The 19,964-nt window shown below is 51.6% G+C and overlaps 1 protein-coding gene across 3 annotated transcripts in view; it reads left to right on the forward strand.

Moving 5' to 3' along the window:
- The window catches only part of TXNDC16 (thioredoxin domain containing 16), a 74,454-nt gene that overhangs the window by 40,739 nt on the left and 13,751 nt on the right, over positions 1-19,964 (forward strand). For all 3 annotated transcript variants that reach the window (XR_011315193.1, XM_069738758.1, XM_069738767.1), the window contains 4 exons: positions 11,281-11,449; positions 14,008-14,144; positions 14,549-14,633; positions 17,392-17,530. Coding sequence is in view for 2 of the 3 variants with exons in the window: in XM_069738758.1 (XP_069594859.1) it covers positions 11,281-11,449; positions 14,008-14,144; positions 14,549-14,633; positions 17,392-17,530 (530 nt within the window). In the remaining variant the exon portion in view is untranslated. The remainder of the gene's footprint in view (positions 1-11,280; positions 11,450-14,007; positions 14,145-14,548; positions 14,634-17,391; positions 17,531-19,964) is intronic.

Genomic DNA, 19,964 nt, shown 5'->3' on the forward strand with positions numbered 1-19,964 from the left:
CAGCATTTCTGCCCCACTGTGTCCAGCATTTCTGCCCCACTGTGTCCAGCATTTCTGCCCCACTGTGTCCAGCATTTCTGCCCCACTGTGTCCAGCATTTCTGCCCCACTGTGTCCAGCATTTCTGCCCCACTGTGTCCAGCATTTCTGCCCCACTGAGTCCAGCATTTCTGCCCCACTGTGTCCAGCATTTCTGCCCCACTGAGTCCAGCATTTCTGCCCCACTGTGTCCAGCATTTCTGCCCCACTGTGTCCAGCATTTCTGCCCCACTGTGTCCAGCATTTCTGCCCCACTGTGTCCAGCATTTCTGCCCCACTGTGTCCAGCATTTCTGCCCCACTGTGTCCATAGCATTCTGCCCCACTGTGTCCATAGCATTCTGCCCCCAGTGTGTCCAGCATTTCTGCCCCAGTGTGTCCAGCATTTCTGCCCCAGTGTGTCCAGCATTTCTGCCCCAGTGTGTCCAGCATTTCTGCCCCACTGTGTCCAGCATTTCTGCCCCACTGTGTCCAGCATTTCTGCCCCACTGTGTCCAGCATTTCTGCCCCACTGTGTCCAGCATTTCTGCCCCACTGAGTCCAGCATTTCTGCCCCACTGTGTCCAGCATTTCTGCCCCACTGAGTCCAGCATTTCTGCCCCACTGTGTCCAGCATTTCTGCCCCACTGTGTCCAGCATTTCTGCCCCACTGTGTCCAGCATTTCTGCCCCACTGTGTCCAGCATTTCTGCCCCACTGTGTCCAGCATTTCTGCCCCACTGTGTCCAGCATTTCTGCCCCACTGTGTCCAGCATTTCTGCCCCACTGTGTCCAGCATTTCTGCCCCACTGTGTCCAGCATTTCTGCCCCACTGTGTCCAGCATTTCTGCCCCACTGTGTCCAGCATTTCTGCCCCACTGTGTCCAGCATTTCTGCCCCACTGAGTCCAGCATTTCTGCCCCACTGAGTCCAGCATTTCTGCCCCACTGAGTCCAGCATTTCTGCCCCACTGAGTCCAGCATTTCTGCCCCACTGTGTCCAGCATTTCTGCCCCACTGTGTCCATAGCATTCTGCCCCACTGTGTCCATAGCATTCTGCCCCCAGTGTGTCCAGCATTTCTGCCCCAGTGTGTCCAGCATTTCTGCCCCAGTGTGTCCAGCATTTCTGCCCCAGTGTGTCCAGCATTTCTGCCCCACTGTGTCCAGCATTTCTGCCCCACTGTGTCCAGCATTTCTGCCCCACTGTGTCCAGCATTTCTGCCCCACTGAGTCCAGCATTTCTGCCCCACTGTGTCCAGCATTTCTGCCCCACTGAGTCCAGCATTTCTGCCCCACTGTGTCCAGCATTTCTGCCCCACTGTGTCCAGCATTTCTGCCCCACTGTGTCCAGCATTTCTGCCCCACTGTGTCCAGCATTTCTGCCCCACTGTGTCCAGCATTTCTGCCCCACTGTGTCCAGCATTTCTGCCCCACTGTGTCCAGCATTTCTGCCCCACTGTGTCCAGCATTTCTGCCCCACTGTGTCCAGCATTTCTGCCCCACTGTGTCCAGCATTTCTGCCCCACTGTGTCCAGCATTTCTGCCCCACTGTGTCCAGCATTTCTGCCCCACTGTGTCCAGCATTTCTGCCCCACTGTGTCCAGCATTTCTGCCCCACTGTGTCCAGCATTTCTGCCCCACTGTGTCCAGCATTTCTGCCCCACTGTGTCCAGCATTTCTGCCCCACTGTGTCCAGCATTTCTGCCCCACTGTGTCCAGCATTTCTGCCCCACTGTGTCCAGCATTTCTGCCCCACTGTGTCCAGCATTTCTGCCCCACTGTGTCCAGCATTTCTGCCCCACTGTGTCCAGCATTTCTGCCCCACTGTGTCCAGCATTTCTGCCCCACTGTCCACTGAGTCCAGCATTTCTGCCCCACTGTGTCCAGCATTTCTGCCCCACTGAGTCCAGCATTTCTGCCCCACTGAGTCCAGCATTTCTGCCCCACTGTGTCCAGCATTTCTGCCCCACTGTGTCCAGCATTTCTGCCCCACTGTGTCCAGCATTTCTGCCCCACTGTGTCCAGCATTTCTGCCCCACTGTGTCCAGCATTTCTGCCCCACTGAGTCCAGCATTTCTGCCCCACTGAGTCCAGCATTTCTGCCCCACTGAGTCCAGCATTTCTGCCCCACTGAGTCCAGCATTTCTGCCCCACTGAGTCCAGCATTTCTGCCCCACTGAGTCCAGCATTTCTGCCCCACTGAGTCCAGCATTTCTGCCCCACTGAGTCCAGCATTTCTGCCCCACTGAGTCCAGCATTTCTGCCCCACTGAGTCCAGCATTTCTGCCCCACTGAGTCCAGCATTTCTGCCCCACTGAGTCCAGCATTTCTGCCCCACTGAGTCCAGCATTTCTGCCCCACTGAGTCCAGCATTTCTGCCCCACTGAGTCCAGCATTTCTGCCCCACTGAGTCCAGCATTTCTGCCCCACTGAGTCCAGCATTTCTGCCCCACTGAGTCCAGCATTTCTGCCCCACTGAGTCCAGCATTTCTGCCCCACTGAGTCCAGCATTTCTGCCCCACTGAGTCCAGCATTTCTGCCCCACTGAGTCCAGCATTTCTGCCCCACTGAGTCCAGCATTTCTGCCCCACTGAGTCCAGCATTTCTGCCCCACTGAGTCCAGCATTTCTGCCCCACTGAGTCCAGCATTTCTGCCCCACTGAGTCCAGCATTTCTGCCCCACTGAGTCCAGCATTTCTGCCCCACTGAGTCCAGCATTTCTGCCCCACTGAGTCCAGCATTTCTGCCCCACTGAGTCCAGCATTTCTGCCCCACTGAGTCCAGCATTTCTGCCCCACTGAGTCCAGCATTTCTGCCCCACTGAGTCCAGCATTTCTGCCCCACTGAGTCCAGCATTTCTGCCCCACTGAGTCCAGCATTTCTGCCCCACTGAGTCCAGCATTTCTGCCCCACTGAGTCCAGCATTTCTGCCCCACTGAGTCCAGCATTTCTGCCCCACTGTGTCCAGCATTTCTGCCCCACTGTGTCCAGCATTTCTGCCCCACTGTGTCCAGCATTTCTGCCCCACTGTGTCCAGCATTTCTGCCCCACTGTGTCCAGCATTTCTGCCCCACTGTGTCCAGCATTTCTGCCCCACTGTGTCCAGCATTTCTGCCCCACTGTGTCCAGCATTTCTGCCCCACTGTCCACTGAGTCCAGCATTTCTGCCCCACTGTGTCCAGCATTTCTGCCCCACTGTGTCCAGCATTTCTGCCCCACTGAGTCCATTCTGCCCCACAATGACGTCAGACGCCGGCGAGTGCGCTCTGCGGCCCTATTCAGCCGCCAGCCTCAGACTGGCTGGCGGCTGTTAACTATTGACGTGCGGGCGCGGGCCCGCACGTCAATAGTGTGCCGCTGCCGCAGCGCCTGCAGGGGGGGGCCCGGTGAGCAGATGAGATGGGGCCCGATGCGGGCCCCCTCTGCTCACCGGGCCCCATACGCCAGTCACGGCGGTAATGCCCTGATGGCGGCCCTGCCTTCCAGTGACCTGCCCTGCCCTGCTCCACTGCCTCTCGGACACCGAGCACAGCACTAAACGTACTGCGGCCTGGAACAGAACAGTGGTGAGCCCCCGAAAGGAGCCGGGGTGCAAACTTCACCAGCCGTTTGAACAGCACCTTTGCCAGAACCTTCCGGTCCATATTGAGAAGCGCTATGGGACGCCAATTCTCAATACGGGACGGGTCCTTACCCTTTGACAGGATAATCAGGGCAGACTGCCTCATCGACTGGGAAAGAGCGCCCGAGGAGAGACACTCGTTAAACACCTCAGTCAAGAGAGGGACCAAGGAGTCCCTAAAGGTCTTATAAAACTCGGATGTTAAGCCATCCGGACGTGGCGATTTCTTAGGCCGAAGCCCATCAATGGCCAGTCGCACTTCCTCTTCCCTGATTGGTTCTGTCAAAACGTGAAGCGAGGGGTCATCCCCTGGCTCAGGGATGGCCTCGGCCAGGAAAGCCGACATCACGTTCCGATCCAGATCCCTCTTCCCCAAGAGGTGTGAGTAGAAAGATCTGATCACCTCCAGGATCCCTGATTTGGATCTTTTCAGGGAACCCGTATCGTCGACCAAACCTGTCACCACCTTACAACTCACTGACATCTTATAGTTTCTGTAGGGGTCAGGAGAGCGGTACCTCCCAAAATCCCTCTCAAAAACCAAAGATCGTATTGGCCTATCGTACTGACACCTCTTGAGTAAAGACTTCACTCTGGAGATCTCCTCACGGTCACCTCCAGCCGAGACGAGATGTTCGAGTTTCCTCCTCAGTTCCTGACACAGGCGGTACCTGCTCAGGCTCCTGAGGCTCGAGAGCTGGCGGAAGAAACTCGCAACCCGATCTTTGAACATCTCCCACCACTCTGACTTATCGCTACAGAGATCCAAAAGCGGTACCTGACTCTGAAGAAAGTCCTCAAAGGATTGTCTTATCTCTGCTTCTTCCAAGAGGGACGAATTTAGCTTCCATAGTCCCCTTCCCATCCGAGGGGTTTCTGAAATATTCAGAGAAAAAGAAATCAGACAGTGATCGGAGAACTCCACCTCAACAACGGACACTGCTGAAGAGATGGCTTCCTCCTTTAAAAAAAACCTGTCTATCCTAGACCTACAATTACCTCTATGAAAGGTGAAACCACAGTGACCTGGGGTGTGCCGGATGTGGACATCCACCAGGCGAGCGTCACTAGCTATGCTATTAAGAGTATTACTATCATAAGCCAGCCGGTCAATGGAGCCTCCCCTATCACGAAGCCTTGTGACAGTGTTAAGGTACCGTCACACATAGCGACGCTGCAGCGATACCGACAACGATCCGGATCGCTGCAGCGTCGCTGTTTGGTCGCTGGAGAGCTGTCACACAGACAGCTCTCCAGCGACCAACGATCCCGAGGTCCCCGGTAACCAGGGTAAACATCGGGTAACTAAGCGCAGGGCTGCGCTTAGTAACCCGATGTTTACCCTGGTTACCATCCTAAAAAGTAAAAAAACAAACGTTACATACTTACCTACCGCTGTCTGTCCTCGGCGCTCTGCTTCTCTGGTCTGGCTGTGAGCGCCGGGCAGCCAGAAAGCAGAGCGATGACGTCACCGCTCTGCTTTCCGGCTGACCGACGCTCACAGCCAGAGCAGGAGGAGTGCAGAGCACAACGCTGGAGGACAGACGGCTGTAGGTAAGTATGTAGTGTTTGTTTTTTTACTTTTAGGATGGTAACCAGGGTAAACATCGGGTTACTAAGCGCGGCCCTGCGCTTAGTTACCCGATGTTTACCCTGGTTACCAGCAAAGACATCGCTGAATCGGTGTCACACACGCCGATTCAGCGATGTCTACGGGGAGTCCAGCGACGAAATAAAGTTCTGGACTTTCTTCCCCGACCAGCGATCTCCCAGCAGGGGCCTGATCGCTGCTGCCTGTCACACTGGACGATATCGCTAGCGAGGACGCTGCAACGTCACGGATCGCTAGCGATATCGTCTAGTGTGACAGTACCTTTAAAGTCACCTCCAAAGACCACCTGCCGACTTGTAAAAAGATAGGGCTTAATCTTCAGGAAGAGACATTTACGGTCCCACTTTGACTGCGGACAATAGATGTTAATGAGCCGAAGCTCCTGTCCCCTCATGAAGACGTCTAAGACCAGGCACCTCCCCATTTCTACCTCGATAACTCTCCGGCATTCAACCGATGCAGTCTTAAAAAGGACTGCCACCCCGCTACACGGCTCGGCCGCAAGAGACCAGTACGAAGACCCGCACCTCCACTCTCTCTTCACCTTGCGTATGGCCCCCATATCCGTAAGTCTGGTCTCCTGCAAAAACAAAATTTCAGCCTCAAATCGGGTGAGAAAATCAACGGCCGCAAATCTAGCCGCATCAGACTTTATACTAGCGACATTAATGGTCGCTAGAGTCAACAGGGTGGGTGCCACCATCATGAGTGATCGAGTTAGATGGCCTTTTTCTTCACCCCACCCGTTTTTTTAGCTCGCTCATCTCCGGACGATGAAGCCCCCCCTCTTCTTTTCAGAGAGACAGAGGTATCCATCCCTCCTACTTCTTTCTCAACTCCGGATCCTGGGTCGTCCCCATCTCCTGAGGAAGACACACCCCCGGGAGAAGGGACTCCCCCGCCTCCCAAAGGCCCTCCCGATGTTACCTCCGGAACTTCACCCCCGACTCCCGTCTCAGCAGGATCGTCAAGGGCTTGGAACCGGTTGGAGAGGGGGATCAGAGGGGAGTCGGTGGGACCTTCCTTAGGCACCTTGGTCAGGGAAGAAGATTTTCCACCTTTTTTCTTCTTTTTTTTACTTTTGGCACTCTTGGTACCCTTGTCACCCATTTCTTTTGGCTGTTCCCCTCCATCCTCATCAAAACTTTCATATTGAGAGGCATCTGAGAGATCAGCCACTTCCTCATTCTCCATCCGTCTGATCTCCTCATTTACCGCTTCCTCCCCCGGGGCCTCAGTGACATGGGCCGTCGCCTCGGAGGAGGGGGCAGCCATTACCCCAGTTTCCCGAGGCTCCTTCTGCCCCCTGCCCTCCTGACGCCTTGCCTGCCTCCGCTGGTAAGAGGGGCCCCTAGCCCTGCCATTCCTCATCGGCCCCTCAGCTCCTCCCCCGCTACCACCTCCAACCTCTGCAGAAGTTGCACCGCCAGGAACTTCCTCACGGCTCCTCTCCGCCCGGCTGGCCATGGCATTAGAGAAGGAACGAGGGCAGCGGCTGAACGGGTGACCTAGATCACCACACAGGTGACATCGAATGACACCACAGGATGCGGCGAGGTGACCTACCTCGCCACACAAGGCACATTTCTGCAGCCTGCGCTGAAGTGGCGAGGATCACCGCACCTGTGGCATACCTTCGGCTGCCCCTGGTAGAAGACCAGAATCCGATCCCTTCCCAGAAAAGCCGAGGAAGGGATGTGGGTGACAGTGCCCCCTGAACGCTTCAACTTTACCATGAAGGTCCAGCCCCCTGACCAGATACCAAAATCGTCTCGGTTCTTCTTCGGGACCTCCACGACCTCGCCGTACCGACTCAACCAGGTCATTATGTCAACGCCAGAAAGAGACTCATTACATGTTAAAACGGTCACTTTCTTCGGCCCACTTTGGCGAGAAATTGCTTCCACGGCGAAACCTCGCCAGCCGGGCTCCTCTTTTACCAGCTCATAATTCGACCAAAAGAGCTCCAAGCCCTCCGGCCGAACAAAGCTGATATCAAAGGTGGAGGTCCCAAAAGGATGTATCAGAGCAAAGATGTCAATAGCCCTGAAGTCTATCTTCATGAGGAGCTTCACCACATTTGTCCTGGATGGACACGCTTCATCGCCCCTCCAGCGAAGACGAACCACATTTCTCCTGGAGACCCCCTGCCCGGCTGTCGGGAGGGACCACACGGTCTCCCCCACCCTTTTCTCTTGGAAGGCAGCTAGACCAAACTTATCTAGCCAGTAGGACAACGCCACCTCTTTTCCCTCTACATTGATCGTCCGCTCCCCTTTTTTGAGGGCCTCCAGGAAACGGCGGCGAAAAGCTTCATTCCCTGGGTCCGGAGATGAGGAAGACCCCTGTGGAACCCCAGCGGCAGCAGCCGCATAACTAATGGCAGCTGCAGGTGAAGGGGACGATGGACCAGCCCCTATATTCCCTGAACCCTCAACCTCACAGTCAACCATCTCCACCTCACTTACCTCAGCCTCACCAGTTTCATTAGAAGTCCCCACGCTGGCACCATTCACACCAACCATACCTCCAGCAGAAACTGCCCTTCCAACACCTGACCTTTCACCATTATCACACACACTATTCAACCACTTGCACCACTTCCATTCTTATTTACATTTTTTTTTACATTTTTTTTTCTGCTTTCTGCTGGGGTTGTTGCTATTTGCAGTGCAGCTGCCCTTTTAAGATCAATACTGCAGGGTTTGATTACCACACCCTGCTTTTCAGCAGAGCATGTGCTGGCAGCTGCAGACTGTTGCTTCAGCCTCTCCTGCAGACCATCTCCACGCTCCTGTGTGCACTTCACCGCCGGGTCCCCCACAGATACAGGTGACACACATGCAGAGGACCCCGGCGGTGCGACTTTCTCCGGCGAGAATGCGGTCCGGGCCGGTATTACCGCAGCCACTACAGCTGCACTTGAGATGATAACCGGTGCCGGGGTCCCAGACTTTGACCCAGCATCGGATCTGCATGTGGGGGACCCCGACACCACAGCACACGCCGCCGATGATGCGGCCCCGGCTGACAGTGCACCGCCAACACTTTGGGGTGCGGTGACCACCGGCAAGGTACCCACAGCCCCTACCCCCCGAGTGTCAGCGGGTGCAGCAGGCACCAGGCCGTCCCCCGTTTCCACAGAGGATCGGGCCTGGACACCTCCACAGGTTTTATTACTGCCCGCCACAGGGCCACACTCCAGACCATGCACACTGTCCGGCTCTGCAGCCGCATGCCCACTCTCGCCCCCTCTGCTACCGCCAGCAGAGACGGCGACCTGCGCCATACGACTTGTACTCTCCCTGCTCCCTCGCACTGGACCCACTGCAGGTCCCGGGCTGGGGTGGGTAGCGGGCTCCACACAGCGGGACCGGGGGGTCCCAGGAAGGGGGACAAACACCAACCTCTCCTCCGATGTTTTCTTCCTTTTTTTCCTTTTCTTTTTCCCCCTCCCGGTTGCCTCGTCCCCGCAGACCTCATCCCCAAACTTCAGGTAAGCATAATTTACTGGGGACTCTAGCTGACGGATCTGCTGAAAGACGAGGCAACCCCCACTACTGCTGTTATCGCTGCTGCTATCATCCGCATCACCCCCATTATCCTCTGAAATACTATTGTCTGATGGGAGTGGGACCTGCACTGGATCTATCCCGCTGTGTGTGGCCTGGAGATCACTTACCAAGCCCCCAGGTGGGTACGGTGCCTCCTCCATCTCCTCATGGTCCACCTCCTCCACCTGGGTCGGACGCCGAGACCCCTCTGGCTCCTTTGCAGCAGCCATGTTGTGGAATCGGTCCTCGTTTTCCAGCTTTTCCCGGAAGGGCCCGCTGTTGTCCAATATCACCGCTCTCCAGGCTTCCATGCCCTCAATGCAGATCCCCAGGCTGGATATCCTGGCTGTTAGGGCAGACTTCTCTGTGCGGGAGGCTCTGCTTGCAGCTTGCCTCACCTCCTTCATCTCCTCCCGGAGTCTCCTGAGGGTCTTCCCGGCCTCCTCATATTCGCTGAGGTACGTATGGACGCGGGAGCCATAGCTGTCAACCGGCTCCCGTGCGGCCCTAGTGCCCCAATCCTTCGGCACCGCCGCCGCTGTACCTCTGCGAGTACTCCGCTCACCTCCGGGAGGAGACACCGCAGTGGCCCTCGCCTCAGCCTTAGGGGCTTTGCAGCCCTCCTGGGTCTTCCTGGGCTCCACCATGTTCTGGGCCTTGCCGGATCTGGTGACCCTCTTTGCCGGTAGCAATGAGCTCCCACCCCTCGCCGGCCTAGACCGAGGGGTGGGAGACGGGGACTCAGCCCCACAGTCCATCCACTATACCCCTCTCTTTCCTGGGTCAGAGAGGGGGTGAATTCCTGGGTGAAAAACTGGTGACTCTCCTGGAGCACACAAAACAGCACCTTCCTCCACAGACTACAAGCTCCTAGTGGTGGCTGTGTAAATCTGTATGTAGTGAGCTCCCTCTAGAGCTGACTGTATAAATCTATTGTGAGCTCCCTCTAGTGGTGACTGTATAAATCTCTATGTAGTGAGCTTCCCCTAGTGGTGACTGTATAAATCAGTATGTAGTGGGCTCCCCCCCATATGCATTGAGCTCCCCATAGTGGAGACAAAAGGAAGGTAATGATGATATCTGTGCATTTTGCATGCTCATTTTAGAACATGCTGACTGATCCCTGCAGGAGGACACGCTGACTGATCCTTGCAGGAGGGCACGCTGACTGATCCCTGCAGGAGGGCACGCTGACTGATTCCTGCAGGAGGACACGCTGACTGATCCCTGCAGGAGGGCACGCTGACTGATTCCTGCAGGAGGGCACGCTGACTGATTCCTGCAGGAGGGCACGCTGATTGATTCCTGCAGGAGGACATGATGACTGATTCCTGCAGGAGGACACGCTGACTGATCCCTGCAGGAGGGCACGCTGACTGATCCCTGCAGGAGGGCACGCTGACTGATTCCTGCAGGAGGACACGCTGACTGATTCCTACAGGAGACATTTCAAAAACCTGACCTGCACATCCAAACATAGACTCAGTGTGAACAGGTGCTGAACCTAGAGTCGCCAACTCGTATATAGTTAAGTAAATAAGGCAGCACACTGCAGCGCTAAAACATGCAAACTTGAAAACACGAAATTTGAACTGCATTACTGCACTAGAAATATGAAAAATGAGAGCTTTTAGCGCATAAAAATGGCCAATTTTATGTGTACCTGGTAGCCTCTTTACGGCATCTGTCTTATACCAGGTCCTACGCTTGCCCTACCTCGCTGAGAATAAACGTCTCCATCTGAATGGGTACATGTGAAACCTCTTCTTAGACTAAAATTCTCTCTCTCTGTGGAGGGGTATTGGACCTGCTGTAATTAAAACACCTGAAGCTAGGAGGCGGGAGTGCACGATCAGAAGGCTAGAGAATACATTTCAAAAACCTGACCTGCACATCCAAACATAGACTCAGTGTGAACAGGTGCTGAACCTTGAAATGTATTCTCTAGCCTTCTGATCGTGCACTCCGCCTCCTAGCTTCAGGTGTTTTAATTACAGCAGGTCCAATACCCCTCCACAGAGAGAGAGAATTTTAGTCTAAGAAGAGGTTTCACATGTACCCATTCAGATGGAGACGTTTATTCTCAGCGAGGTAGGGCAAGCGTAGGACCTGGTATAAGAGAGATGCCGTAAAGAGGCTACCAGGTACACATAAAATTGGCCATTTTTATGCGCTAAAAGCTCTCATTTTTCATATTTCTAGTGCAGTAATGCAGTTCAAATTTCGTGTTTTCAAGTTTGCATGTTTTAGCGCTGCAGTGTGCTGCCTTATTTACTTAACTGATTCCTACAGGAGGACACGATGACTGATTCCTGCTGGAGGGCATGCTGACTGATCCCTGCAGGAGGACATGCTGACTGATTCCTGCAGGAGGACACGCTGACTGGCACGCTGACTGAACCTCTTCACATGACGAATGCCCCAGAGATCACAGATTGTGCGACACTGCGACTGATCTGTTTCATGTCTTCCTGTAGAGAAGCTGGACATGTCTATGGCCACTGTGAACTGCGCGGACTGGACGGATGTCTGCACTAAGGAGGAAATCACCAGTTTCCCTTCGGTGAAGATCTACCAGGCAGGTCAGCGGCCACTTCTGTACAGGGGCATGATGGGAACTGATGAGCTGGCCCGATTTTTCCTGCTGTGAGTACGCGCACATCCACCACTCGTTTCCTCTGATGTATAATGTGAGAAATGGACAAAATGGAAAGTGGTTCATAAATTGTGGTTTTACCCCCAAAAATCACATCAAAGTGCGGGCGGGGCTTTGTATCTCTACAGGAAGTGGGGTGGGGCTTTGTATCTGCAGGAAGTGGGAGCGGGGCTTTGTATGTCTACAGGGAGTGGGGGCGGGGCTTTGCATCTACAGGAAGTGGAAGCAAGGCTTTGTATCTACAGGAAGTGGGGGCGTGGCTTTGTATATGTACAGGAAGTGGGGGCGTGGCTTTGTATCTACAGGAAGTGGGGCGGAGCTTTGAATCTCTACAGGAAGTGGGGGCGGAGCTTTGTATCTACAGGAAGTGGGAGCGGAGCTTTGTAGCTCTACAGAAAGTGGGGGCAGGGCTTTGCGTCTGCATGGAGTGGGGCGGGTCATTATCTCTTTGCTCCTGCTCATGTTTGTCAAGCTGCATAAAAGCATAACATAGAGGTGGGCTGGACATTGGCTGGAACAATGCATGATGGGAATTTAGGAAAGGGAAGTTCTTGCACTTATCGTGCTGGCAGAATACAAATGAAAAGGAATCCCTTGAAAAGAGAGGATGTTAGGGTTGGGAAGATTCCTGCGGTGGTGGTGCTGTAGAGGTTGTCTGCCAGCTTTCTAGAGCCCCTGAATATGATATCGGCCTGTATTATACATCCTGATCCTCCTGCTTCAAGGCACATACTCTGTCAGGCGATGTCAGTGATGACGGCCATACTGGTCCACCAGCTTTCCCTGCAGCTGATATAACTAGGAGACCTATAAGCCGCTGCTTCTATTCTGGTAGCGCAGGGATGAGAAAGATTCAGAAGTTCACCATTCTCCTAATGCAATGATCTGTAATTGTATCTGAGCCAATGTAATACCGGGGGTCCGCTCCTCCACATGCTCTTCCTGATCATATTATGTGTCATCTGCTGCCAACGTCCCCTAATTTGTCTCAAATTAAAGAGGAACATCATTTACAGACTTCAGAATTACCACTAATTACATATGTGAGAATTCAGTCACTGCCGAGTCGTAGTGCACGGCCCGCTGCCCCCAAAGTAATACTGTGCCCCACCTGTCCATGGACTGCAATATCTAACTGCAGAATAGTGAGTGCAGCTCTGGAGTATAATACAGGATGTAACTCAGGATCAGTAATGTAATGTATGTACACAGTGACTTCACCAGCAGAATATTGAGTGCAGCTCTGGAGTATAATACAGGATGTAACTCAGGATCAGTGATGTAATGTATGTACACAGTGACTGCACCAACAGAATAGTGAGTGCAGCTCTGGGGTATAATGCAGGATGTAACTCAGGATCAGTAATGTAATGTATTTACACAGTGACTGCACCAGCAGAATAGTGAGTGCAGCTCTGGAGTATTATACAGGATGTAACTCAGGATCAGTACAGGATCAGTAATGTAATGTATGTATACAGTGACTGCCCCAGCAGAATAGTGAGTGCAACTCTGGAGTATAATACAGGATGTAACTCAGGATCAGTAATGTATGTACACAGTGACTGCACCAGCAGAATAGTGAGTGCAGCTCTGGGGTATAATACAGGATGTAACTCAGGATCAGTAATGTATGTACACAGTGACTGCACCAGCAGAATAGTGAGTGCAGCTCTGGAGTATAATACAGGATGTAACTCCGGATCAGTAATGTATGTACACATTGACTGCACCAGCAGAATAGTGAGTGCAGTTCTGGAGAATAACACAGGATGTAACTCAGGATCAGTAATGCAATGTGTGTACACAGTGACTGCTCCAGCAGAATAGTGAGTGCAGCTCTGGGGTATAACACAGGATGTAACTCAGGATCAGTAATGTAATATATATACACAATGACTGCACCAGCAGAATAATGAGTGCAGCTCTGGAGTATAACACAGGATGTAACTCAGGATCAGTAATGTAATGTATGTACACAGTGACTCCATCAGCAGAATAGTGAGTGCAGCTCTGGAGTATAATACAGGATGTAACTCAGGATCAGTAATGTAATGTATGTACACAGTGTCTGCACCAGCAGAATAGTGAGTACAGCTCTGGGGTATAATACAGGATGTAACTCAGGATCGGTAATGTTATGTATGCACACAGTGACTGCACCAGCAGAATAGTGAGTGCAGCTCTGGAGTGTAATACAGGATGTAACTCAGGATTAGTAATGTTATGTATGCACACAGTGACTGCACCAGCAGAATAGTGAGTACAGCTCTGGGGTATAATACAGGATGTAACTCAGGATCAGTAATGTTATGTATGCACACAGTGACTGCACCAGCAGAATAGTGAGTGCAGCTCTGGAGTGTAATACAGCATGTAACTCAGGATTAGTAATGTAATGTATGCACACAGTGACTGCACCAGCAGAATAGTGAGTGCAGCTCTGGGGTATAATACAGGATGCACAGTATTTCTGTGTTTCCTGCTTTGTCTTTATCACTTTCTTGTTGCTGTCAGACTATTAGTAACATGTCCTTTTATCGCACAGGTTTACACTGGAGTGTCCCCAGCAGTTACAGACAGTGGAGGAGGCAGGAGATTATATAAGTGGAGCGATGCACAGATCATTATCTCCTTTCTACAACATCTCGGCTCTGGGATTATTTACTCCCGGTATGAGAGAAGGTACTGGACGCGGAGCACGACGGTCTGGCCGATGTTGTAGGGCTGGGGTTCGGGATATGTCTATTAATGCACTTGCGAAACTTCTGGTTTATGTAAATTTGCTTATTTGATGTGTAATGAAAGCTTCTTGAACTTACTGATATTCTTTGTATTTTAATTTGTTTCCAATTCCAAGATCTTTGCTTTCAGTTAGCTACTATAACAATTGTTATCATACTGGATGATCCTCTGCTAGCTCGGACTCCAGGCTGATACATTGTAGCAAACTGTCAGCACAGGAGAGTGATTTGTGCTGTCGATGGGATCAGTTTTCATTCAGTCGTTCACTGACAGCAAGCAGGCATAAGCACAAAGTCCTGTACTGCTGTGATGTAATTGTTGCTCTTCTTTCTTTCTCTCTGCAGCAGCTGAAGACTTTGTCAGCGCAGTTGGAAACCTCCGAGGTTTTGCCGTTGTGGGAATTTACAACGGAGAAGCCTCCTCTGTCCTGTGAGTAAATGATGGACAATTATTTCTCCTTCCCACAGCGTGGTCTTTACATCAGGACCCATCGTCTCACTTAAAGGAGTTTTCCAGGAGTACAAAAACACGGCTCCTTTTCCAATAACAGCACCATACTTATCCACAGGATGGATCTGGTATTGCAGCTTTTTATTTGACCTGAGCTGCAGTACCAGACTCATCCTCTGCAGAGAGGTGGTCCTGATTTTTTTTCAAAAAGGCACCATATTTCGATGTCACATCGGGCATACCAATCAGAAGAGGCGCTGGAGATTTCGGCAGCTAGGAGTTGATACACATGACTCCTGCTCGGCAGCCTTGGACTGCTTACCTGCTCTCCATCTGCTATACATAACCTACTGATAACTAGGCAGTGTCCAAACGTCCCCACCATATAGTACCGTCATAGTGTGGAAGTCATGAATGTGCACCTCCAATCCCTTTAAGGTTCCAGAAACCCCCATTAGTGAGATCACTGAGGGTCCCTCCGGTCGGACCATCATTAATCACTAGGTTATCCTCATCCTAAGGATAGGAGATAACTTATTATTTCAGTAACTCCCCTTTAAATTTCATGTCCTCACAATAAAAAATCCATTATAGGAGGAAACGGAAAAAGGAGAAAATGATGGGAGTTATCCCCTTCCGTTTCACTCCCAATAACATCTGGCAATAGGAGTCGGATGTTGAGAGTCCAGCGTAAATGGTGCACGACCAGTTAAACTAGAGCATAATGGGGGGCTGACAACCGCGGCAGTGAGGGGCTGCTCTGTGATTCACACTGTGGTCTGGATACAATTTAGGGTTCCTTTAAGAAAACAGGAAAAATTTTAATTTATGAAAATTCTTTCATTTCGTGGATTTTTTTTTTTCCTCTTGCCAAAAGTTGAGCATTGATGAATGTGAACGAGGGGTCGAGTAAACAGTGGTAGCACGACATGCGGTCCCACCATATGGCTTTCCTGCATCCTCTTGACCCCAGATCGCAGGGTAATGTAGGAGTCTGGTTCCTGGAAATGACACAGATTCCCGGGACTGAATTCCCCGGATGACATAGATAGGACAGAAAATATATGGGAAGATCTGGGAATACGGATGGCAGCCAGGACGTGACGTGCCGGCCTCTCTGTGCGCCATGTGCAGCCTTATATTACGCAGTGCAAGGTGCTTCATCAGGAGAGGACTTCAGTAGTGATCTGATCCAGGTCTTGCTAAAGCCCCCAGTAGTCACAGCAGGTGCCTTATACTCATCCACTAGTCACAGAGCGGGCACCCCCCCCCCCCATGACAGCTACAGCCTCCATCAATCTCCAGTAGTCACAGAACTCCCTGCTCCTCATATAATCTTTTATTTTTTTATTTTTATATAGCGCTAACATATTCCGCAGCGCTTTACAGTTTTGCACACATTATAATCACTGTCCCTGATGGGGCTCACAATCTAGAATCCCTATCAGTATGTCTTTGGAATGTGGGAGGAAACCGGAGTACCCGGAGGAAACCCACGCAAACACGGAGAGAACATACAAACTCTTTGCAGATGTTGTCCTGGGTGGGATTAGAACCCAGGACCCCAGCGCTGCAAGGCTGCAGTGCTAACCACTGCGCCACCGTGCTGCCCCTATCCCCAGTAGTCACTGCACGCTCTCTTTTCCCAGTAGTCGTTGCACCCTCACATTTCCCCAGCAGTCACAGCACCCTCACATTTCCCCAGCAGTCACAGCACCCTCTCATTTCCCCAGCAGTCGCAGCCCCCTCTCATTTCCCGTGTAGTCAAAGCACCCTCTCATTTCCCTAGTAATCACAATACCCTCTCATTTCCCCAGTAGTAGCAGCACGCCAGCACCCTCTCATTTCCCCAGCAGTCACAGCACCCTCTCATTTCCCCAGCAGTCACATCACCCTCTCATTTCCCCAGCAGTCACAGCACCCTCTCATTTCCCCAGTAGTCACAGCACTCCCTCATTTCCCCAGTAGTCACTGCACTCCCTCATTTCCCCAGGAGTAGCAGCACCCCCTCATTTCCCCAGTAGTTACTGCACCCCCTCATTTCCCCAGTAGTTACTGCACCCCCTCATTTCCCCAGTAGTCACTGCACTCCCTTATTTCCCCAGGAGTAGCAGCACCCCCTCATTTCCCCAGTAGTCACTGCACCCCCTCATTTCCCCAGTAGTCACAGCACTCCCTCATTTCCCCAGTAGTCACTGCACCCCCTCATTTCCCCAGTACTCTCAGCACTCCCTCATTTCCCCAGTAGTCACAGCACCCTCTCATTTCCTCAGTAGTCACAGCACTCCCTCATTTCCTCAGTAGTCGCAGCACCCTCTCATTTCCTCAGTAGTCACAGCACCTGCTCATTTCCTCAGTAGTCACAGCACCTGCTCATTTCCTCAGTAGTCACAGCACCTGCTCATTTCCCCAGTAGTCACTGCACCCCCTACTGACCTCAGCAGCCGCAGCACCCCTTTATGTCTTAGGAATTCGCAGGACCGCCTGTTAATTTTCAGTAATCACAGCAGGCAACTCCACCACGTCCCCATTAGTCACTGCTGCCACCTCTTCCCCAATATACACAGCATGACCCCTCTCCCCAGGCTCACATTTCCCCAGTAGTCGTGTTAGTTCCCCACCCCTGGTAATCCCTTACTTTTCTATCTTTCCACATGACGTTGTGAATGTCGGTGGTGACTTTTGATATTTTTCTGTCTCCTCCTCTTGTCTGATGTCTGGTTGCACTGTCCCGCAGGGCTCAGCATTACGGCGTTCTGCCCCCCGCCGTGCTGTTTTCCCAGCACTCCTTGCAGAAAGTCAATGCCGTCTCGATCCACAGCACTGCCGCAGATGACATCCTTCCACTTCTACGACGGGAACTTCTCGGAGAGTTTGTGAGTTTTGTACATTTAATAAATAACATTTCTCTATTGCTTCATTGGGGGACACAGGAAACCATGGGTGTAAAATGCTCTCCCCTCCCCTGCACCATATTCAGCATTGAGTACAGCGGCCAGACTCGCCCCCCAGGGATATGTTAGGAAAGGGGGACACATGTCTGGTTAGTGACTGCTGGAAATGGTCAGTAAGATGAAAGGCCGCATTTTATTATGTGGGGTGTCAGTGTGCAGCTTCCATGATGCTCTCGGGACTGTGACCGTCCACCTGTCTAGTCCATTTAATCATGGCACCACTGTGTGTTTTGCACATGCAGTGGGTCATTTTGTCTTACATCATCTGTGCTGCTGTGGCGCACAGCATCTTCCACTTTGTCTTCTTCTGAAATACTCTGTTCTGCTGTGCTTTTCCCAAAGAGACTGTTGTCTCCATTTTCTTTCTTATATGACAAAATGCAGCGCTGTCCTCATCAATGTGCCTTTCCGTTGTGTCCTGAAACACTCTGTGCTGCAGTGTGACCCTAAATTCTTCTGCTAGGTAACTCCCAGTCTTATCCTCCACTTGTCTCCATCTAACAGATCATGACACGACCCCATCGCCTGCAGCTCCGTCCTCGTGAGACGTATCAGACAGGGGTTTCATGAACAGCAGCTGATTGATACCTGGCGTCTTCTACATCCATGTGAATGAGAGTCTACGCACTACTCATCAGTACATGATATATACCTGCGTGTACATTACTTCTTCATCAAACAGAGTGGTCTACACTCTCTTATACAAGTCTCTATTGACAGTATATGTTTCTCTGATCACACACGGGTTATTCTCACTCTCACTATCCAGTTTTATTCCCAGACATGGGCAGTGACTATTAAATATGTCACTATTAGATAATCAGCTTACTATTCAAGAAATCCAGAATACCTTATTGGATTACTTTGCCATAAACTCTAGTGAGGGCATGTCCCCCAACATAATCTGGGAGGCGTATAAATGTGTGGTCCGGCGGATCTTTATCAAACACAGGTCACGTATAAAAACAGAGTGCGCTTCAGCTATCATTGATTTGCTGGCCACTATTCGTACACTTGAAACTCAACATAAGAACCTTCTTGATCATAACACTGATGTCACTGCACTCAAACAAGCAACACTCGCATTGAAATCAGCTCTCACCTCTGCTAAACAGGCCTATTTCACATCCCTCGTATCTTCTTTATCCCACAACCCCAAACAGTTGTTCAACACTTAACTCCCTCCTCCGCCCACCACTGCCCCTCCGACTTCCTTAATCTCGGCTGAGGACTTTGCCACGCACTTCAAAAATAAGATAGACCAAACAAGGCAAGTCTTTGTTGTCCGACCACTACAACCCATTTGTATGCCTGACCAATGCCCTTAGCCCATAACTTCCCTCCCCAAAATCCCTGAAGGACAGCTTGCTCATCTTCTCTCTAAATCACACTTCACCATTTGTGCACTTGACCCCATCCCACCTCCTCCCCAACCTCACCACCACACTAATCCCATCCCTAACCCATCTCTTTAATCTATCACTGACTTCTGGTACCTTCCCTTCTGCCTTCAAACATGCCACAATCACACCTATCCTCAAAAACCTTCCTTTGATCTGAGCACTATGTCCAGCTATCGCCCCATATCTTTGCTCCCATTTGCTTCCAAACTCCTTGCATCTAACTCTCTCTTCGACAGCCTACAATCTGGCTTCCGTCCCCACCATTCCATTGAGACTGCCCTGACCAAACTTACGAACGACTTACAGCCAAAGCTAACAAACAATTCTCTATACTCCTCCTCCTAGACCTGTCCTCTGCCTTCGACACAGTTGACCACTGCCTCCTGCTACAGATCCTCTCTTCCTTTGGTGTCAAAGACGTTGCCCTATCCTGGATCTCCTCATACCTTACCAACCGCACATTCAGCGTTTCCTACTCCCATACTACCTCTTCACCTCGCCCCCTCTCTGTTGGTGTCCCTCAAGGCTGTGTGCTAGGACCCCTTCTCTTCTCAATCTATACCCTTGTCCTGCGACAACTCATAAAAGTCCTATGGCTTCCATTACCATCTATATGCCGATGACACTCAGATCTACCTCTCTGGCCCAGATGTCACCTCTCTGCTGTCCAGAATCCCGGAGTGTCTATCAGCCATATCCTCCTTCTTCTTCTCTCGCTTCCTCAAACTCAATGTGGACAAAACCGAACTAATTATCTTTCCTCCATCTCGCACACCTTCCCTACTTGGTCTATCTATCAATCACAATAAATGAATTCACACTTTCCCCCGTCCCGGTAATCCACTGACGCGAAGTAACCCTTGACTCTGCTCTGTCCTTTATACCGCACATCCAAGCTCTCACCACCTCCTGTCGCATCCAGCTCAAAAATATTTCCAGAATCCATCCTTTCC

Source organism: Ranitomeya imitator, chromosome 1 (genome assembly GCF_032444005.1).
Source record: "Ranitomeya imitator isolate aRanImi1 chromosome 1, aRanImi1.pri, whole genome shotgun sequence".
In the NCBI taxonomy this organism is placed as follows: domain Eukaryota; kingdom Metazoa; phylum Chordata; class Amphibia; order Anura; family Dendrobatidae; genus Ranitomeya; species Ranitomeya imitator.